The sequence below is a fragment of the Chinchilla lanigera genome, unplaced genomic scaffold, assembly GCF_000276665.1.
Source record: "Chinchilla lanigera isolate Chin_1 unplaced genomic scaffold, ChiLan1.0 scaffold00041, whole genome shotgun sequence".
In the NCBI taxonomy this organism is placed as follows: Eukaryota; Metazoa; Chordata; class Mammalia; order Rodentia; family Chinchillidae; genus Chinchilla; species Chinchilla lanigera.
Window position 1 is genome coordinate 17,961,208 of NW_004955442.1, and position 19,647 is coordinate 17,980,854.

The following is a 19,647-nucleotide window of genomic DNA, read 5'->3' on the forward strand; positions in this document are numbered from 1 at the left end:
CACGTGTACACATATACAAAGTGTGATCAAAATATAGTGAATATTTAAACTTTTAAAAATTTATTACAGCAAAAGGCACAATCCCACTCATCTTCCTCAAGATATTCCCCCTCACTTTGAAAGCACTTACCCCGCAGTTTTGCCACTTTCTGAAGCAGTTCTGGAAATCCTCTTTGAGCATCTTTACAAGGTGTGTTCAAAAAGATGTTACAGGAGGAGGCCGAGGGCCATCCAACAGAAAGGCAGCCTCATAAGGACACCACAGTGTGTCTCCACCTACCTTACCCACCAAATCTGGTACTGTGCAAATTCTGGCTCTTCCCCAGCATCAAAAATGACCATGAAGGGCCAGTGATATAGCTCTGTGGTACAGTGCCTGCCTGGCAAGTGCAAGGTCCTGAGTTTGATTCCCGGTACCCAACCCCCACCAAAGAAAAGACCATGAAAGGTAAACATTTTGAATCAATTCAGGACACTGAGGCAGCCACAAAAGTGCAATTAAAGACATTCCCAGAAGAAAAGTTCCAGAAATGATTGAGAAAATGGCGAGCAATGAGGGGGAGTATTTTGAGAGGGATTCATATCAATGTGTTTTATTGTAATAAAAATTTAAAAATGACTCCCGAGCGACAAACCACTCCAAAACTTAGTGGTGAAAGCAGCAATTTAACCCAGGGCTCTGAGGTGGGTGGGTGGGTGGGTGGCTTGGCTGGCCCGACCGGCAGATTCTCTGGGTCTCGCTGGGCTTGTCCGCTGCCTTCAGGCAGCAGGAGCTCAGCTGGGACACACTGCAGGGGGGGCCTGGACCCTGGGGCAGACGGGACTGACGGCTATTTCTGCCAGCACTTGGTTTCCTGAGCCACTCTCAACCAAAGAGACTCACTTAAGGTGTTATTCCACAGGCAGGGGAGGGAACTAAGGAGAAGGATGACCTGGTCTCAGGGACTCAGGGGGCAGTGAGGACAGAGCTGTGATGATGGGAGGGGCCCCAGCTTGGTTCCTCCCCTATCCTGGCCCATTGTGACCTCCCTGGCTGCACATGGCCCTTTATGACTGTCACCTGGGGTAGACCTGTGAGCCAGCATGACACCAAAGCGCCCTCAGTAAGAGGGCGGCAGGTCAGCCAGGCCAGAGCCTGGACCTGGGGTCAGAAGGGGTTATAGGGAGGGATGGAGGGGCCCAAAACTCTGGGGCCCTGTGGCCGCTCTCACCCCCAGTGTCCCCCAGCCCCAGCTTCGAGCAACCATGGAGGATGCCTTGATCAGCCCTGCCAGGGATTTGTAAGGTGGCCCTGCCTGGTCCCCCTGCCATCCACTCACTCACTGGAGTCTGCGAGGACTTTCCCAGCTCCAGGGTCAAAGGGTGGAAGTCCCAGGGTGGGAGGCAAGGCCTCCTTTATATCCAGCGAAGAAGAAGAAATGCAGCAGCAGAGAGCAAGAGAGCCAGGGGGGCCAAGACCAGGAGAAACGGAGGTGGGGATGGAGTGGGGCTGGCCCCTGAAACCAGGGTCAGAGCAAGGGCTACCCAGGCAAGGGGCATCCCCTAGCTCAGGGCCTAGACTCTGCCCCTGCCCCACCGTGCCACCAGGAGGAGGGGCCTCAGTTTCGCCCAGGGCAGTACCCCCACAGCTCCAGAGAGAGCGGCTGGGATCTACAAAACCATCCTTTCTCCAGCTGGAGCAGGAGAATCACAGCCTGGTGAGTGCAGCTCTGCCAGCTGAAGGCTCCAAGATGTTCCCCACTGCCCAGGCCTCTGTCTGCCCTCAAAGCCTCAGCCCACCACCCCAGTTTCCTGCCTGAGCAGTGGCCATGACAGGTGACCCCATCTCTGTCTCCAACCCCAGAAAAGGCAGAATCAGGACCTCCGGGAGCAGCTGGGGGCAATGCTGGGGCCAGGGCAGTTCCTGCCTCTATGTACTGAGCACTCCAGCTGCTCAGCCCTGGCCTGGGTAAGTGCCAGCTGAAGCCCTGTCACCCCACACAGCCTCACCCCCGCCCCCATGACCGCAGGCCACAGGCCTTGGCTCCTGCTGACCTGGGGCTCTCCGGCAGTCCCCCGAGTCAGCCAGCACCCGGCCCCCAGAGGACAGGGCTCCTGTGCAGCTGCTGAGGCGTGAGCTGTGCCGGGGGGAGGAGGCCTTTGTGCAGCAATCCCAGGTGGGCCTGGCAGGGGCAGGTGCAGGGGCTGGGCCCAAGGAGGGGCTACTCGAGCTCACGCTGTGCCCCGCCCCATCTAGAATGAGCTGCAACAGATCCGACTGTCCTTTGAGAGGAAGAAGATGGCCATCACAGAGGTGCCCAGTGAGCCCCGGGCAGGAGGGCTGCAAGGGGATCCTCTGTGGGTCTAATTCTTGGGCATGACCCCGTCTTCTCCACTGCTAGGTATGGGATGGCGTGGCAGAGGTACACATGGCCCTGAACAACCAGGCCACTGGGCTCCTGGTAGGTCCCCAAGGTGACAGTCAGGAGCAGGAGGAGCGAGGGAAGGTGGGGAAGGCTGGGGATGGGAAACCGGGAGGGTGGCAAGGTGACTAGGGTGGAGAACCCAACCCACCTTCTCTGCCCTCCAGAACCTCAAGAAGGACATTCGGGGTGTGCTAGACCAAATGGAGGACATTCAGCTGGAGATTCTGGGGTGACGTGGGGGCCCAAGGCCTGGCTGAGCCACATCAGGATGGGGGTCCAGTCTCTGATCCCATAGTTCCACAGAATGGGGTGGCACCAGGCTGGGGCAGGGGGCGTGGTCCTGATGTGCCTCACTCCCCACCCCAGGGAGCGGGCCCAGTGCCGCAGCCAGGCCAGGAAGGAGCAGCAGATGGCATGCGTGGCAGTGAGTTCCCCATCCCACACCCATCCCAGTCTGGAGACCTGGCCCCACCCTGGGGCCCTGCTGTGGCTAGGCCCCCAGGCCAGGAACCCCAACTCCTGACCAGAGTAACCATGGAAAATAAGTTACTGGGGAGGGGTAGGGTAGGCCCACAGCTGGTGGACCCCATAGCTGAGGACCCCTACCCTCTGCCACAGCCCTCAGCACAGGCTCTGACACGGCACCCTCCCCAACAGAAAGGGAGGCCACAGCTGGGATGTTCCAAGGGCTTCAAGGGCCAGCTCTGGTAGGTCACTTTGCGGGCAGAGCCCATTCTCCGGGATCATCCCCACAGTGCCCCCTCCCCCTGACCACCACCGCCCACAGGCTGCTGGCCCTGAGGCTGCTGCTGGGCACCCTGCTGGCCTGCACTGCTGCCTACGTGTACGTGGTGGACCCTGCGCCCTTTGAGGGGCTGGTGCCGCCCCTGCTGAGCCGAGCCACAGTCTGGAAGCTCCGGGCCCTACTGGGCCCCTTCCTGCGTCTCGAGGTAGATGACTTCCTGCCCTTCTAGGCCGGAAGCCCAGTGGCCCCAGCGAGGAGGAGGCCAGGCTGCCGGCGCTGCCCCACGTGTCCAGTGGCCCCGCCGGCTCCTGTTCATGGCACCGCCAAGCACCATCCCCGCCAGGAGCTGTGGAGAAGGGTGGAGGCGGGGTCTGTCCTGAGGGCTGGGCCTGTGGCCGGACATATAGTCATGGCATGTTTGGCGTGTGAGCTTGTTTCCAAGGAAACCAACCTGGGGGCAAATGTTTTGAGGCTTCCCAGGCGCACCGTCAGTCTAGCAGAGCGGCCTCTCGGAGGGGGGCCCCGCCTGCCCCCCAGCATCAGTGCTGGCTCCCCTTCCCGCATTCATCTGGCCACTCTGGGTAGCCTCCCATGAGGGGCTCTACGGTGAGGGTATCAAGGAAGGTCTTCCTAAGAGGCACTAGCCCGACAAGGACCAGGGGTCCTTTGTTCTGAGTCCACCAGAGCCCTCAACCTACTGAATACCCTCACCCCGTCACCATCCTGAGGGCTACTGTCCCCTCTTCGACCCAGGGTCTCTGTCCAGCCTAGCCCCCTGGCACACTGCCCAAGGCTCACACAAGGGGACCACATTGTTGGACAGAGCCATGGAGGTAAACACCAAAATTTTTTTATTTTGGGGAATTCAATTGGCAGAGGGGATACCTCAGAACAATAGAGAATAGCTTTGTGGCTCTCTTGTCCCCAAATGGGAGACATCTATTGCCCAGGGTAGGTCCTGGGACAGGGCCCTAAGCAGGAAGAGGGCTGGCAGAGCTCCATCCTGCTCTGCCCTGGGGGGGCCTTTAGGCCTAGCAGGCTGGGATCCTGCAGGGCTGTGGCCCTCAGCCCTCAACCTCCCAGGGGCATCATCCCTGGATACAGACAGCCCAAGCGGGGCCAGAGAAGAGCTGTGGACGGGAACCCATGGGTGGGGCAAGGAAGGGGCCCAGCCAGACGAGCTGAGGCCCATGGCCCACAAGGCTGGTGGCTCCAGGTTAAGGCATCTGTTCCTGTGAGGGAGTAGGGTAGGGAGAGTGCAGTGACGGCAGGAGCAGCCTGAGACCCCCACCCCAGCCCAACCCGCAGCGGCCGGGGTCCCGAGAGGAATGGTTTAATCTAAAGTGCTTGGTGGGGCAGGGAAGCTGGGGTGAAGGTCGTGCTGGTCCCAGTGGGGTTTCCACCCCCTGCAGCAGGTGGGGGACTTCCTGAGGTCACCTGGACACAGGGTCACGGGCCCTGGCAGGCTGGAGTCGATCAGAACATGGCTGGTGGAAAGGGGACCCCCTGCCCACACCCAATGTGCCCCAGGGTCCACGGCAGCCTGGCTCCCTGGGTCCCCAGTTGGGCTATCCAGGGCCTCAGAGCTGCCCACTTGGCAACTGGCTAGGGCCCCGAGAGGCTGGGGAAAAGACTGGATGCGGCTGAGTGCAGGCGGCACATGGTCCCGCGGGGGGTTGCCCCAGAGGCTGGGCTCCAGGGGCCCCGCAGCGGCGGGCGGTCCTCAGGGAGGCCAAGGTGGCACAGGTGCAGGCTGGGGGTCCCCCTGGGCTGGCCACGCCGCCCCCATGCGCGGCTACAGGTGCCTATTCGCCCCCTGCGGGCCGTGGCGTCCAAAGAGAGAAGCAGAAAGGTGGAGGTCAGCATGGGGCAGAGCTGCAAGATTCCAGGTTCAAGGTAGCTCCCTCTGTCCCTGAGCTCCCATCCCCCAGCCCTGCCCAGGCTCAGCCCCAAAGAGCTATGGATTCCTGGCACTCCCCAATCCCATCCCGGCACATGTCAGACACATGTCAGAAAGTACAACAACTCCTAGAAGGTGCCCCCACTCCACAGTCTCCAAGTCCTTGGGGTGAGTCCAGCTCCAGCCTTTCCCCACACACCTAGTTAGCACCAACAGTGACTTAGACCAGGGTGGACAAACTCACACTTGCCAACCAAAGACCCACCACCAGCCCCCAGACTTAGTTTCAAATACCCTAAAGAACATTCTGCCCTGTGACAGCCAGCCACCCCTCTCCTAATACCCCCATCTCCTGGGGCCCCCTGTACCCAAAGTCCTGGCTTCGCCAAGGAAAGGATCAAAATGACTTTTTCTTTTTTTAATAAAATTATAGATATATAGATGTAGATATAAAAACATAAAACAGACACAATGCAAGCAGATGCTGCCATGTGCTTACTCTCAGGTCCCTGATGCCAGGGGAAGCACTGACCTCCCTCTCCAATGTGCTTTCCACACGGCACTGGCCAGGCCAGGGCCAGGGACTTCACTCGCCTTGGGGCGGGGATTCTCCAGTTTGGCAGGGAGGGCCTGAGGGCTGGGGATGGGGCTCCAGGTTTCACTGGCTCCTGGGGTGGTGTCTGATCTACATGCCTGCGCCCACACCCTCCAACCCTCATCGACCCCCACAAGAGCACAAAGCAGAAGTTAAGGCTTCAATGAAAGGGACAGTGGCGGCCGAGCAAACACACTGGACGTGGCACGGCAGCACAGCACACAGACATGGGGACACAAGCCCGCAGGCCAGGCAAGATGGAACACACGGAGCTGGGACCCCAGCACAGGTGGCTGCCTGCCTGTCCGGCTGTCCACCCATCCATCACAACCCAGAGCAGGCCAGGGCTGCAGAAGCATCAGCCTTGACAAGCTGCAAGCTGCCAGCCAGTTGGGGAAAGGCAACGTGTTAGGGGCAGCTGGGAGGGCAGGGCCCCGCCTCTGTTCATCTCAGGCCGCAGTGACCCATCTGTAAGGTGAGTGGGTAGACCAGTAGAATTGCTGGAGACTGGCCTAGGGGGACGAGGGTGACAGGGTGGTGAGGCTGAGCTTGGCCAATGGGAGATGCAATCTGGGTCCCCCTCACTGCCCAGCAGGGGCAGACACAGAGGCCCACATCCTGGCAACCCTAGGCCCAGCTTTGCCCTGGGACCCAATTTCCTGGTGAGATGAGTGGACGGACTGGCACAGGGTGCTGGGACAAGCTTGTGGAAGCGTGGCTCTCTCCTGCTGATGCGTCCACACCAGGCTTGGGCGGTGGCCTCTCCCTGGGGCAGAGAAGTTGGTGGGGGTAGGGGGAACCACCATGGGGTCCTGGTCCCTGTGGCGTCATGGCAGACAGGTGGTGGTCAGTTCTCACACCGAGATCTCGTACGTTGTCCCACCCACGCCGGACACCTTCTTAACCAGCGTGTGCCGGGCAGGGCTGGCGGAGGGCCCTTGGGGGCCAGCAGCAGGCCCCAACCAGGCCAGGCCTGGGGACTGCCCGTTAAGCTTACTTGGGGGGGTCTTCAGCTGAGGGTGGTCCCTGCATTAAAACAAGCACATACACGCATGTACACGGTGAACATGGGATGGCAGTATGACAGGACACATAGACGTGGACTACAGCCCTGTGTCCTGACCCTGGGTTGTACTGTCACAGGACAGACAGATGTCAGACATCTTGGGTGGATCCCTTGTTCTCTCCCAGCTGGCACTGGTCAGAGAACAGGCTGGCCAAATGGACATTAAACTGAGCCCTAGGCCTTACCCCACCCTGTCCTGGTGCGCTAGGCTGGGAAGCCTACTAGTAATGCTGTCTGGCCCCTCCCTGCCCCCTCTTAGAATGAGGGGCTTCCCTTCTGCCTTCTGGCCTTGCCAGTGCTGACCAAACCTTGCTGCTTAAGCAGCCCCTCTATCCCCCAACTGCTATGCCTGCCTCACCACAGTTTCCTCCTGAACCCCAAGAAACCAGCTAGGCTCCAGTAGCATAGGGTGGGGAGCCTTGCTCAGGGCCAGGCTACACTCCCCAGCCTCCTTTTGGCCCAAGGGTCTGGTCAGGGGTCTCTTCCACGCCCTCATCTGCCATTAGGAAAAAACTGAGCCTTTGCTCAGGGCAGCTGGGGCCTGGATGGAACAGTGCTAGGACAGTGCCACAAGCTGCCCAGCACGAGGACTTGTCCAACATAGTGCTCAACCTGGCCCTTCAGGGCAGCCTCAGTTAACAAACCACTGGAAAGCCTTGGTTTCCCAAGTAGAAGCTGGGTAGCTTGTTGCACTGTGATACGATGTCCATCAGCCTTACCCTCTTGTGGGTACACCAAGGTAGACCCAAGGAGAGCCCCAAGCAGACCCAGGAAGGCCAGAGCCTGTGACCCAAAAGACTCATGCTGTGGTTTGGCACCAGTTCCACAGCAAGTTATCCCTGGGCCTTTCCATCTGCTGGGTCTGTGGAAGCTCTGAGACAATGTGAGATGTTGTGCTCAAGGCACAACTCCTCCTCTCCTCACACACACTGGAGTGTGCCCACAAGAAACCTCAGAGCCGGGCCAGCTTCATGTGAGGCAACTAAGGGGTCTTTGAGGCAAGATGAAGCCCACCCTCCCTGCCTGGTCCCTGCAGCCACCACAGAGTACCAGGCCAAGGGGGTGATGCCCTGCACAGGAAGCCCACCCACACCGCCAGCACCCACCTCTGTACAGCCAGCGAGGGCGGCCGTTCTGGGAGGTCCGTGTGGATGAAGGCGACAGCTTTGGGGCCCACGTAGGAGGGTGAGTGGGGAGTGCCAGGTGGAGAGGGCAGGCCTTGGCGAGCAGGTGACCTGTGTGAGCCACTGCCCGGCCGGGGCCCTGGGGCACTGCTGCTGGCTTGGTCTGTCTGCAGGGAGGAGGAGGATGTCCGTGGTGCCCGGCTCACGGAGCTGCTCAGTGAAGATAGAGATGTCTGCAAGGCAGGGTTGCGGGCACCACCAAAGCCAGGCCCAGCCACGAGGTCATCTCTGGAGCCGTAGCGCAGCATGGGGCCTCGGCTGCCCTCAGACAGCATGCTGGCCTGCTGCAGGCTGTAGGAGCTGGGTGCGTCATAGACGCCCGAGTCACCGAAGAGCGAGTCAGCCTGGGAGCGCAGCAGCCGCTCTCGCTCTTCCCTGTCCTTGCGCTCCTGGATGGAGGCCATGATGGTCCGAGACAGGTTGTCATAGCGCACAGGCGAGGGCTCCCGAGGCCGGGGGCCCAACACAGGACTGAAGCTGCGGGGTGGGGGCCGTGGTGGATCACCCCCTACCCCAGGGTGCAAGTAGGGCGAGCGGTAGCTGGCTACACCAACTGAGGGGTGCGCTGGACACGCGTGGCTGCTGGGTGAGCCAGGGTTAAGCAGGCTGTCATAGGACAAGCTGCCATTTCGATTGGGTAGAGCATGAGGGGCAAAGAGGCTGCGATGGGGAGTGGGGGGCCCACCCTCAGACCGCAGGGGCTGCAGGGCCACGTGGTCCCCACCTCGCCGGCTGGCAGCCTTGAGGCTCAGGGAGCGCAAAGCACCCGAGAAGGCATCGGTGGCACTGAGCGGCGGGGATGGCGGGTAGGCCGAGTGCAGGCTACCCGGGCCATGGTCAGGGAGGTCCAAGCTGGGCTCAGACACAAAGTCTAGGCTGTGGGTGCTGTCATCTGCCAGGGTCAAGGAGTCAGGACCTGACACGGGGACCTGTAAAGGAAGAGAGAACTGGCTGGTGCATACCTGTTAACCCCTGGAAGGCAGCCACCAGGTGGTCTGACCACATGGAAGCCATAACTCTGCTGAAACAGCCCTACTGCCAGGTGTGCCTAATACATGGTCCGAGATATTCTGCCTGACCACAGCTCCTGCTCTCATGCACACTGTGGAGAGCAGGGTGGGGCCAGCACAATGGGCCCAGAGCTTACCTCTCAAGGCAAGGCTGTATGAGACCTGCCACTGTCACAATCCCCAGGAGGGACCACATGGGCCACACCCATGTCCACGGTGACTCTGGGCCCAAAGGCACAGGGGCTCTATAGCGCAAGGCAGAGCTGGCTGCTACAGACACAGGGTTGTGCCCAGGGAGTCCAGCCAGCCAGGAGCCACCCGCACAGGGCAGCCTCAGGCACAGGGAAGCTGGGCCTCTTTTGGGCTCTGTGACTGGCACAGATGGCTTGGGTGGAGCAGGGCCACAGGAACCTCAAATCCCAAAGAGGAGGAGGGTAAATGTGACCAGGATCCAGACTGAATATACTCTGGGACTGTGATCAGTCTTGGGAAGGAGGTGACACAGGGAGGGCACCTAGAACCCCCCATTCCCAACCAGAGGTGATCTGCCTGTGGGGCAGGGTCACTGTATCCATCAGGACTGGACTCTTGGCCAGGGAGGCCTAGATTCACTATGGCACCCAGTGACCCCAACTGCAGGGGGTAAGACACAGATCCCGAGGAAGGATTGCTGGCAGTGCAGCTAGTTTACAAGGCTCTCGGTGGTCCTCAAGCAGAGAAGGCAGCCTGTTGTACAGGCTGTCCAACGCTGCCAGCTGCTCCACAGTGATGGACAGTAGAGCATTTAACTTGGGGAAAATAAATGTGCTTCCTCAAACAAATCTCAAATTCTTCAGAAGGCTTCCCGTGGGCCTCACAGAGTGACTCATGGGGGAATTCCAGGAACGCTGACACTCTGCTCCTGGGGGCAGCCACCCACTTGCCCTATGGGCAATGCCAACCAAGGGACAGAGATGCCCAGTTGGGTCCACAAGTGTCAGCCCCTCCCAGGACACCTTACCCTGCTCTCCTCCAATGGACCTCAGGTCAGGGCACTCACAGGCTGGGGTCCTATGGACATTCCTGTGGCTAAAGGGCAGCCCTCTTGGGGAGGGGAAAGGGTGGGTGAGTAGGGCCTCTCAGGACAGGGCTGGTCTCCTTACCTGCTCGCTAGGCCCACAAAAGGGTGCCTTTGGACCCGTGGGGAAGGCTGGCCGGAATTTGTACATGGCAGGTGTCGGAGGGCTGGTCCGCTGTACTGACAGAGAACTCTCTGGGAAGAAGGGCCACTGTCAGACTGGGGTCAGATGAAGGTCAGACCATACCCCTCCCCAGCTTGGCTGCCTCCATCTCACCAGCACTGCCAGGTCGCGGGGTCTTCAGGTCACTTCCAAAGCTGCTGGCCTCCATCTTTGGAGGCAGTGGAGGCCCCAGGTCCAGCGGCTTCTCATCCAGCCTATCCAGGCTGCCTTTGGACTGGGAGGATCAGGGTCAGTGGGGAGGGGGCGCTTGGATGAGGGGTGGGGCTTAACTGAGGATCCCTTTCTGGAACCCTGGGACCCTACTCCAGAATTAGCCCAGTTCTTCCCCTTCCACCTCTGCTGGGCCCCTCCAACCTGCCTGCTTCCCTCCTCTAAAGGTCTGACTCCGATCCCTTCCATCCCAGCCCAGGCCCCCACCTTGCTGCGGCCAAGGCCTGCCTTCAGCCCGTTGTCGCTAAGCTTGACCTTGAGTGGCGCAGCGTGCTCCAGGAGCTCAGGCCGAAGGAAGGGTGGCTTCAGGCTCACAGAGAGTGCCAGCCGGGGTGGCTCCACCACATACCTGCACCAGGGGCACAGGCGTCAGCAGCCAGGCAACCCAGCTGAGAACACACACCAAAGGCAGGACCAGCCCCACCAGACAAGAGCAGGAAGGGCCTGGGCTGAGGGTTTGAGGCTGCCCACCCCACAGGTGCCTTTAACCCCGTCCAGGCCGGGCCTCACCGGGGTGCCAGCGGGCTGCACAGAACATGCTCCACGTTCCCATAGCAGCCTCGGGTGAAGGGGTTCACGCCCCCACGGAACTTCCCAGTCACCTGTGAACACAAGACACTCAGCCAGCCTAGCCACCCAGGGTCCAGGCTAGGGAAGGCAAGGGTACGACAAGGGCTGCTGGGGTTCCTCTAAAGTGGTCCTTTTGGCAGGCAGATTGGGTAGCGTCAGCACAGGGGAGTCTCTAACCCAGGTCACCCCCACCTATCCCACAGGGAGCTGCAGAATTTCCAGGCTGAGCGGCTGGCGGCAACAGCTTCCACAGCGAGGACTGTGCAGGGGTACCCCAAGCCCCGTTCTCCGAAGCAGCACACGCCACCTCACCCAAGGGCTCTGCAGGCCCTGCCCCATAGGGTCTGCACCTGCTCGTTGGTGGTGCGCCCCCGAGTGACCAGCACCACGTGGAAACCCGTGAGGCCGATGACAGGAATGAAGAAGAGGCCAGCCACACACATGACGGCCATGCTGGCCCGTTAAGGCCAATGGCTGCAGATGAGGACAGACAGACAGACCGCACTGTGCTGGCAACACAGCAGGTGCCTGTGGACAAACACACCCACCTCTGCCCATCTAGAGATGGTGACTCGCCCACTGGGAGCCCCAGGCAGCTGACCGACCCCTTGGAGCCCCAATTCTCCCTGAGATACATGTGGCTTTGGGAGGAAGGATACGTGATGGTGGTGTGGGCAGCTCCCAGACCCTCAGCATGGTTCAGCACATAGACCAGGCCAAAGGCTACAACGCCCACCATATGTGCACTGAGCGACAGCAGGAACAGGAAGAAATAGCGGTAGTTGCGGCGTCCAATGCAGTTGTTGACCCAGGGGCAGTGGTGGTCAAAGTCCTGAGCAGAGGCAGCGCGTCAGGACACACGATGGATGGGACTGGGTGTGGGGCCTGATTAGTAGGGGCATGGGGCAGTGGGGTGGTCACCTCTACGCAGTTGTCGCAGACGCTGCAGTGCGAGCAGCGTGGTGGGCGGTAGAAGTGGCATGTGGCACACCACTTCATGCGGACCTGGATGCCCCGTACATCTACGTTCTTGTACAGCGGGGCCCGGAAGTCGTCCTCCTTGTCTTCGTCCTCGTCCGCTGCAGATCAGGACCCAGGCGGAGTGGTGAAGGGACAGGAAGGTGACTTCCCTAGCAGGAGGATCCCCTCCCCAGTCTCTGCTCAACCCACTGTCTGGGAACCCCCATGTCTCTCCAAAGTCAGCCACTCATGCTCTAAGGAAAATGAGCAAATGAACTACCCCACCATAGGGCCCTACCTCTGGGGAAGACACCAGGGTCCATAAAGGTGGCCATGCTGAAATTGGCCAGGACAAAGAGGAAAATGATGCCATTGTAGACAGGAACAGCTGGGGACACAGCTCTTGTCAACCACGGGCACCTGCAATCAATAACCAGGCAGAGAGCTGGGTCTGGGGGGCTGTGGTGGGGAGGCAGAGTACAGCAAGGTAATGAATGTAGCTATGTGTGTGCAGGCTGGGTCTGCTAAGCCAACAGCAGGGTTTGAGAGGTTGCTATACGCCTCCTAGGACCGTCAGTCCCTCATCCCACGGCTCCCTGCATGCCAGTTCTGGCCCCAACAACCTCCAGGGTAGCTGTCTAGAACATGATTCAAGGTAAGGAAACAGGCTCAACAGAGGCCCATCAGGAGTGGTGGCAAATGCCTGGATCCCAGCACTCAGGAGGCTGAAGCAGTAAGATTGCTGCAAGGTCAAGGCCACCCTGGGCTACAAAGTGAGTTCAAGGCCAGTCTGAACAGCATAGTGAAACTGTCTCAAAAAACCTGTCTCAAAAAAAGAGACAGAGAGAGATACCATCAGCATGGGGTCACTATAGGAAGCATGGCCCAAAGCAAAACCATTTACACACTTCTACCCCAGCTACAACATTTCCACTCTGCTACCCTGGGTTGATGGGAGACAGGGGGCATAGGCAGGAAGTGAGGGCCCAGTACAGGAAATAAGCCTACTGTGCCCATGTGCTGTGACAGATTGAGGCCAATGGCCCACCTGGGCCGCTCAGGTCACTCCTAGATCTCACCCAGACCTGTCCTCAGTCTGGCAGAATTCCCTTACCAGGAAGACTCTGGAGTCTAGGGTGTGTAGCCCCAAGCCTGGATGTACATGCACAGGGAATATCCCCCTGCTCTTCCCTGAAGGGCACAGCCCTGCCCAGGCAGCCTCTTCTGTTCAGTTTGTTTGTCACCTTGCTCTCCAGATGGCAGCACAGAACACTTGAAGACACTGGAAAAGCACAAGGCCCTCAGCACCTCCCCACTCCAGCACTTGGCTCTGGGGCCGCCCACCCCCTCTTCCGGGAAGCCTTCCAGGACTCCTGGCTAACTTCCACAGCCTTCTTGGAAGGGTCTTGTTTTGCATATGTCCCTGATGCACACCTGCCTCAGCCCTCATGGAAACTGACCAGAGTCCGCTCTATGCAGACCCAACAGCCTCAAACTTCCCAGCCCTGACCCTGCAAGGGGGTCCCTGGGCCAACCCACTCAGTCTCTCCTGCTGGATTCCCTGCACCCAGCTGCTGTGACATGTGCGGGGGCACGCAGGAGGTTCACTCCCCTCCCAGCACTCAGGCCCTCTATGTGGTAGAGGGTCAGTGGGGATTTCCCATGGGAGCCCTGACCGGGAGGGTGGAAAGATGGTGACACCAGCAGGGCCAGGAGTCTATGGTCCTGTGCCACCCCAATGCACACTGGCCACACGGTGCGCCCCCGCCTGCCTTGGCCAGGAGCCAGCCCTGCCACCCCGGCAACCACCTCCATGGCAGCAGAACTATTTTTAGTGGAAAGCAAGAGGCTATTTAAAGATTCTGCTTCCCACGGCAGTACCCTCTGCGGGACCAAGAGCCATGAATTACCCCTTCCTCTTTTCCACAGGCTAGTGAGCATACAGAGTGAGGACTTGTGCCATAGCCATAAGGGTCCCTCTGCCTGGAGGATATTTCTCCATCACCCCTGTCCTGGTGGCTTGGAGCATTCACCCGCCACATGCCTTCCTTCCATGTTCCCCACCTCTGCCTGGCATACAGATAGCATTCAAAACGCCTGTGATCTCTAATCCAACACCATTCAGCAAGGCAACGGTAAGCCTCCTGGGCATGGTCAACCTGGCAGGGTGGGGTTGGGGGACACAGTTCCAAATGCCCGTGGGGATGGGCTTGACAGGCAGGGGAAAGACATGCTCCAGGTAAACTGCCTCAGCCCTCCAGGGAAAGATGGGGCACCCTGGAGTCCACTAGGTGGTATAAGAACCCTCCCTATGGTGTCCCCTGGAAGGGCTGGCTACATGACCCGGGAAAAGTGAAAACATGGACCCTTTATCAAAGATTCAGAATTTTAAGACCATGAGAACAGAGTATTAGATTCTCACGGTGTCTGTAGAGCCAGCCTGCAAGGAAAGCAGGGTGCATACCAAGGTAGGTTGCAAACAGGGTGGATGTATACATAGACATAGATGGTGGGGGTGGGGATGTCATGCCCAGGCAGGAGGACATGTGGGGATACCAGGTACAGGCTCCATTCTTGCCTCCAAGGCCCGGCTTGTACAGTGCATCCTACCGTGAGGAGTGGGACACCAGCCGTCCTCCCATTTTGTAGGCAGGGAGAGGAGGATTAGAAACCTTGGGACCATTTGGTGTTTGAGCTGGGCCCTGCCTTTTGGCCCTCAGCTGGTATCTCAGAGTGTGCTCACCTGAACCTCACACTGACCAAAACTCCCCACCAATAGGTAGTACTATACTACTATGACCTCCTTGAACCTTGATTACCCTTCAGGCCAGAAGGATAACACAGCAGCCCTGAGTGAGATGCCCAGGGGTGAGTGGAGACAGTCAGCATGCAGTGACAGGACTACATTTGGGAATTTGCACCTGATGGGGCAGCATTTGTGCTGAGGTGCTGGGCAGCCTCTGTTCAGTGTGGGCATTGCCTGCCTGAATGTCTGGGAGGGCCCAGAGGGGGTTTGCCTGGGTCTCAGAAAGCTCTAAGGAGGTACAGGTTCTGTGACTGGGACCTGGGCCACTGTCCTCCCACCATCTCCAGCCCCCAAGATGGAACTAAGCTCAGGACCATGCATTTGTCATCCTCCAGGTGCTATCACAAGGGTGCTCAGGCCTTGAGCCCCACCTAAGGCTGCGGTTGGCCCACCAGCCAACCTATGAGGGCCCAGGCAGGACTCAGAACTCAGGAAACACGTGCACTAGACAGAGGAAGAGACAAAGAACACACACAGACCCCATGCACAGACATGCACATGTGAACATGACATACACACATGTGCACACATAAACATGCTGCAAGAAACACAAGTACATGTGTGCACACATGCACAGGGATGAGTACACAAGCAAGATACATGCACATTCAGGGTCAGAGACATCCACAGACACACACACTTGTGTGCACATGCATGAAGATACACACATGGACATAACTGCACATTCATTTACACACTGACACGTACACATGGACATATGTGAACACATATGCACAGGCATGCTCCTCCTTCCCCTGTCCCCAGTCCTGTCCATCTCTAGCTCCACTGCCCCTGTGCCCCCGACTTCTGGGTTCACACTGCTCCTGTGGACAGAGTAAATATGAGAACACATGAGGATCCCTGAAGACATGCAAGGGTGTGTGAGGACACATGAAGACCAGAGTGGACATACAAAAGCATGCAAAGATATACCGGGACACATGAGGACACTCAAGGACACATGAGCTCAAGGAAAGACCGGGTAGGCAAGAGTGCTCCACCCAACTTTGTGTCAGTACTAGTTCACTTGAGGAAGTTCTTCTGCCTGCTGGGATGACACCCACACCTGCCCAGGCCTGAGGTATAGACCAGGCCACCCCATCCCTGGCTGGCTTCAGGAGGCCCCAGCTTGAGCCTGGAGATTGCAGGAGTATCAGAAAGACAAGAAGACTGCAGGCCCCAGGCCAGGGTGGGGCATCTGGACTTCTGTGAGCCAGGCAGGGGCCAATTACTTCTCTCTGACGCCCTCCTGGATGACCCAACTTGTGCTATGGGCAAGACAGGGTCCTGGAGAGGCCCTACACTGGGGCTCCAAGTGTTCCCCCTGATCCAACCCCACCTCTTCAGTGGCAGGGACCTGGGCAGGACACAAGACCCTACTGTGTGCTCCCCCCAGGTGAAGGTCCCAAGTCCCACCAGGACCAGTAGGAACACCATCCAGGCAAGAAGGTGGCTTTAGGCACAGAAAGTCTGCCACAGCTAAATATGGAATGGAAAATTTTAACTCAGATGTTTTCATTTAAATCAGGTTCTTCAAAACTGTTTGAGAGTGGCACTGGCCCATGGGGGTACCCAGGCCCCACAGGCCAGCAGCCACTCTACTCTGATCATTCCAGGCAGGACCTCTAGGCTCTGAAGCACCTGCACCCACCTGTTTGATCCCTCCAGACACCTGACAGATGGGGAACAGGCTCAGGAAGCCAGGGATGCTGGGAGTCCCCAGGTCACACACAGTGTCCTGGCAGGACACACTGGCTTCTACCCCAGATCCTTGTCCATGGAGGCCCAGTCAGCACTACTTAGCCCTCCTCTACCCGACCCTTGCACTGTGGCTGGCTGGGACCCAGCCCTGCAGTCTGTTGTCCTAGGCTGAAGCTTCAAGCATGAAGAGGGCTCAAGCCCATCTGGGGACCATCCCATACGCCTCAGACAGACACAAGTCAGCCCAACCCAGCTCTGCAAATGGGGGCCTGGCCAAGTAGCCTGAGCCCTCTGGTGTGCACAGGGTCCCCATCATTCTGCAAAGTGGTTCTAGAGAGAGGCAGCGCTGAGGCCTGAGGTCTTCAGACCTCTCCTAGCACCTGCCCCAGCCTGGTATGCACAGCAAGGATTCCGGGGGCCCAGGAGTACACAACCCCCAAAAAGCTTCTTGAAAGAGGCCTTGGAGAACCTGCTTCACAGCATGTACCCCTTCCTCAGAGAGGGTACACCCCACATCAGGCTGCCTCCCTTCACTGGAGCCTCTCCTGCAGGCACTGGAGTGTCCCATTAGCGCCACTGCCCCTCGGTGAGCAGGCTGTTAGGGAGGTAGCCCTGGTTCTCCAGGCTTCAGGTTCTTTGTCTTGCCCATAGCACAAAATAAGACACCAGGAACCGCTGCCCTGAGGGGGGCAAATGACATTTACTGAGTACAGAGAGGGATGTGGTGGCCACCCAAATCCAGTAAACAACAGTGCCCAGTGTGGGCCCTCAGGGCAGGGCGGGGAGCTACTCCCCTTCCTAGGTTCTGGTAAGAGGCACAGTGGGCCTGAGCCCAGACACATGGTGGAAGAGGGACATAAAGGGGACAAGAAGCTTGTCCCAATAAAGACACCCACCCAGCACAGCCACTAGACCTGCCTAGAACCCCACCTTCCCAGAAGCGATCCGCATGGCCTGTCCTCAGCCAGCTCCTCAGAGATTTCTATCAGTTCTCAGGTCCTCAGTCATCTAGAGGAGCCCAGCTGAGCCAGAATGGGACAAGTCAGGACCCCCAGTAGCCACTGAACTCAGGGAATATGACCTTATAGTCACCACACTCCCTGGCCCCAAGGAACAGGCCTGGCTCCAGAGCCTCACTAGATGCCTGCTTGGAGCTGAAAGCACTGGAGTCCCCATACTGCCAAAGGGTTACTCATGGCAACGTCTTCCAGGTACAAAGCCAACTGGAGTCAGAAGGGGCCATACACAGATCAGGGCACTGGCCCCAAAGGGAACATCACAGCTCAAGAACACCACTGCCCATGACTCTAAAATCCTAGCTTCAGGAATAGTGTGGAAGCCTGGTATAGTAGCTCATGCCTGTAATTCCAGCATTTGGGAGGCTGAGGCAGCAGGACTGCCACAAGCTTGAGGCCTGCCTGGGCTACACAGTGAGTTCAAGGCCAACCTGAACTCCACAGTAAGACCCTGTCTCAAAAAACAAACAAACAAACAAATGAACAAAAAGAACACTGTGGGACCCAGAGCTGTCCTGGCAGCACCTAAGCACAGTGGCAGCAGCCCAGCACCCAATATCTGGTGCTGCGTCAAATTCACAATACAACAACATAAACGGACCCTCTAAAATCATGGGCAAATGACCCACAAACATAGCTACAGAATGCCCTGTGTGCAGCAAAGGTGATGCTAGTGTGTGCCAGGGTGCAGAGAAGTCCTCTGAGGACAAGAGGAGAAGGTGGAGGGGGCCACCAAGGGTAGGCGACTGGTTTTCTTTAAAACTTTTTTTTCCCTGCATTTCACAAGTTCTCCATAGAGAACACACCTTAGTTTTAAAGTTACAAAAAAAAAAAACCACTGAGGAGTGAGAACCTAAAACAGACATACCCCAGTCTTTGGGGGGTCTGGACTGAGCTGAGCCCTACCCCTCAAGCCGAGGTGGCATCTGTCCCCCACACCTGGCTCCCCACATCCGCCTACCACCAACCCCTCTCTGTCCCACAGCCAGCAGCATCTGAGTGACAAGAACACACTGGCTCTCCAGTGCCAGAAATAAGCCCGTCCACACAGGCCTTTTTTAAACATCTCTTGGCAGCCTGCAGCATCCACCCAGCCCCAGCCTCCAGGTAGGGCCTCTCCCGCCTCCACAGGCACCCAATTCAGACTCACCACACACACGGCTGCCACCCCCCTTACAAAGGTGGAGGACACCAGACCACTCCTGCCCACCCTAGGCTCACTCACACTCAGAGGCTTCCCCACCCGGAAACAGGTGGCCATCACTCTGGTCACCTGGGCCACATCAAGCTCTCAGACTTGAGGAAGGGGGTGAGCTGTGAAAGATCCTCAAACTGAAGCCTAGAACCCCCAATCCTTCATGCTGAAGGATCTGCAAGGTGGCACCAGGACCACGGAGGGAGGTCAGCTAGCCACTTCAGGTTGTGAGCCAACCTGTGTCTGAGGTGAAGAAGTTGAGGCTGGAGCCATCTGGTGCCCAGCTGGTGAGGGCACACCCTCCCTACATCTGGAAGCCTGGCCTGGAAGGTCTGGGTGTTCCCCATAGGCCTTGCTGTATAAATGTCTGTCCCTAGGTGTGACCTACCATGCCCCTTCCAACTGTGATGACCATCAGGGTCTTCTAGAGAAGGCCAAGGGAAGGCAGAAGACCCCACCAGGCCAGGGTCGTCAGCCACTGTGGGGCAGGCACTGGCAACCGGGCCAGGCCACACTTACGCAGGGACACCTTAGCTCTGGAATGGACCATAGGAGAGCCCATGGTTGATCGCTGGGAGAGTTAGGGGCTCTGGGTGACTTGGTCCTCTCTTGAGCCCGTGGGAGGGAAGGGGCTGCAGCCACACCCAGGGACTGGCTGGCACACTCAGAGGTGCCTAGCCAGCACTACTGTCCCCCAGGATTCACCTGTCCCCTGTGCCCCAGGACGCAAGCACTCCACGCTGCAGCCCCTCTCCCCAGGGCTGGGGCTCGCCCCTCTTGCCCCACCCCACCCTACCCCGCCCCGTCCAGCCCACCGGCAGCTGCCCCTTGCCCGCGGAGCAGCGCCAGGCCCGCTCCCCGCTGCCATCTCGACCCCGGGCGCGGCGCCGACTCACGTGAACACGAAGAAGAGGGTGCTGGAGCCCACCAGCAGCGCGGCGGCCGTGGCCACCGGGATGTACTTGGCGGGTTTGAGGCGCGTCCCGGGGCTGCGGGGCATCCTGGGCGCCGCGCCGCGGCATCCCTCCCCGGGGCCGGGCGGG

General features: G+C 58.8%; 2 protein-coding genes across 8 annotated transcripts; one reads left to right on the top strand and one right to left on the bottom strand.

Annotated features, from left to right (window-relative positions):
* The first annotated feature begins 1,041 nt into the window (after nucleotides 1–1,041).
* LOC102022129 lies at nucleotides 1,042–4,054 on the top strand. 7 transcript variants are annotated; one of them, XM_005391727.2, is made up of 10 exons: nucleotides 1,042–1,146; nucleotides 1,228–1,697; nucleotides 1,844–1,948; nucleotides 2,052–2,156; nucleotides 2,237–2,293; nucleotides 2,382–2,486; nucleotides 2,570–2,634; nucleotides 2,772–2,829; nucleotides 3,024–3,112; nucleotides 3,904–4,054. In XM_005391727.2, exons 1-10 carry the CDS (start codon nucleotides 1,050–1,052, stop codon nucleotides 4,046–4,048), a joined length of 1,296 nt encoding a protein of 431 aa, XP_005391784.1. In that variant the 5' UTR covers nucleotides 1,042–1,049; the 3' UTR covers nucleotides 4,049–4,054. The 7 variants fall into 7 exon arrangements, with proteins under 7 accessions (XP_005391784.1, XP_005391783.1, XP_005391785.1 ...); XM_005391726.2 differs by lacking the exon at nucleotides 3,904–4,054 and adding an exon at nucleotides 3,380–3,569; XM_005391728.2 differs by lacking the exon at nucleotides 3,904–4,054 and adding an exon at nucleotides 3,380–3,569 and having other exon boundaries at nucleotides 3,063–3,112.
* Zdhhc8 (zinc finger, DHHC-type containing 8) lies at nucleotides 3,979–19,647 on the bottom strand (the record flags this gene model as incomplete). Its single annotated transcript, XM_005391724.2, is given in 11 exon segments — nucleotides 3,979–4,966; nucleotides 7,818–8,824; nucleotides 10,048–10,157; nucleotides 10,240–10,360; nucleotides 10,564–10,705; nucleotides 10,867–10,958; nucleotides 11,277–11,379; nucleotides 11,586–11,758; nucleotides 11,848–12,005; nucleotides 12,185–12,306; nucleotides 19,501–19,647. Coding segments are annotated over 11 exon segments (2,343 nt in total). The 3' UTR covers nucleotides 3,979–4,755.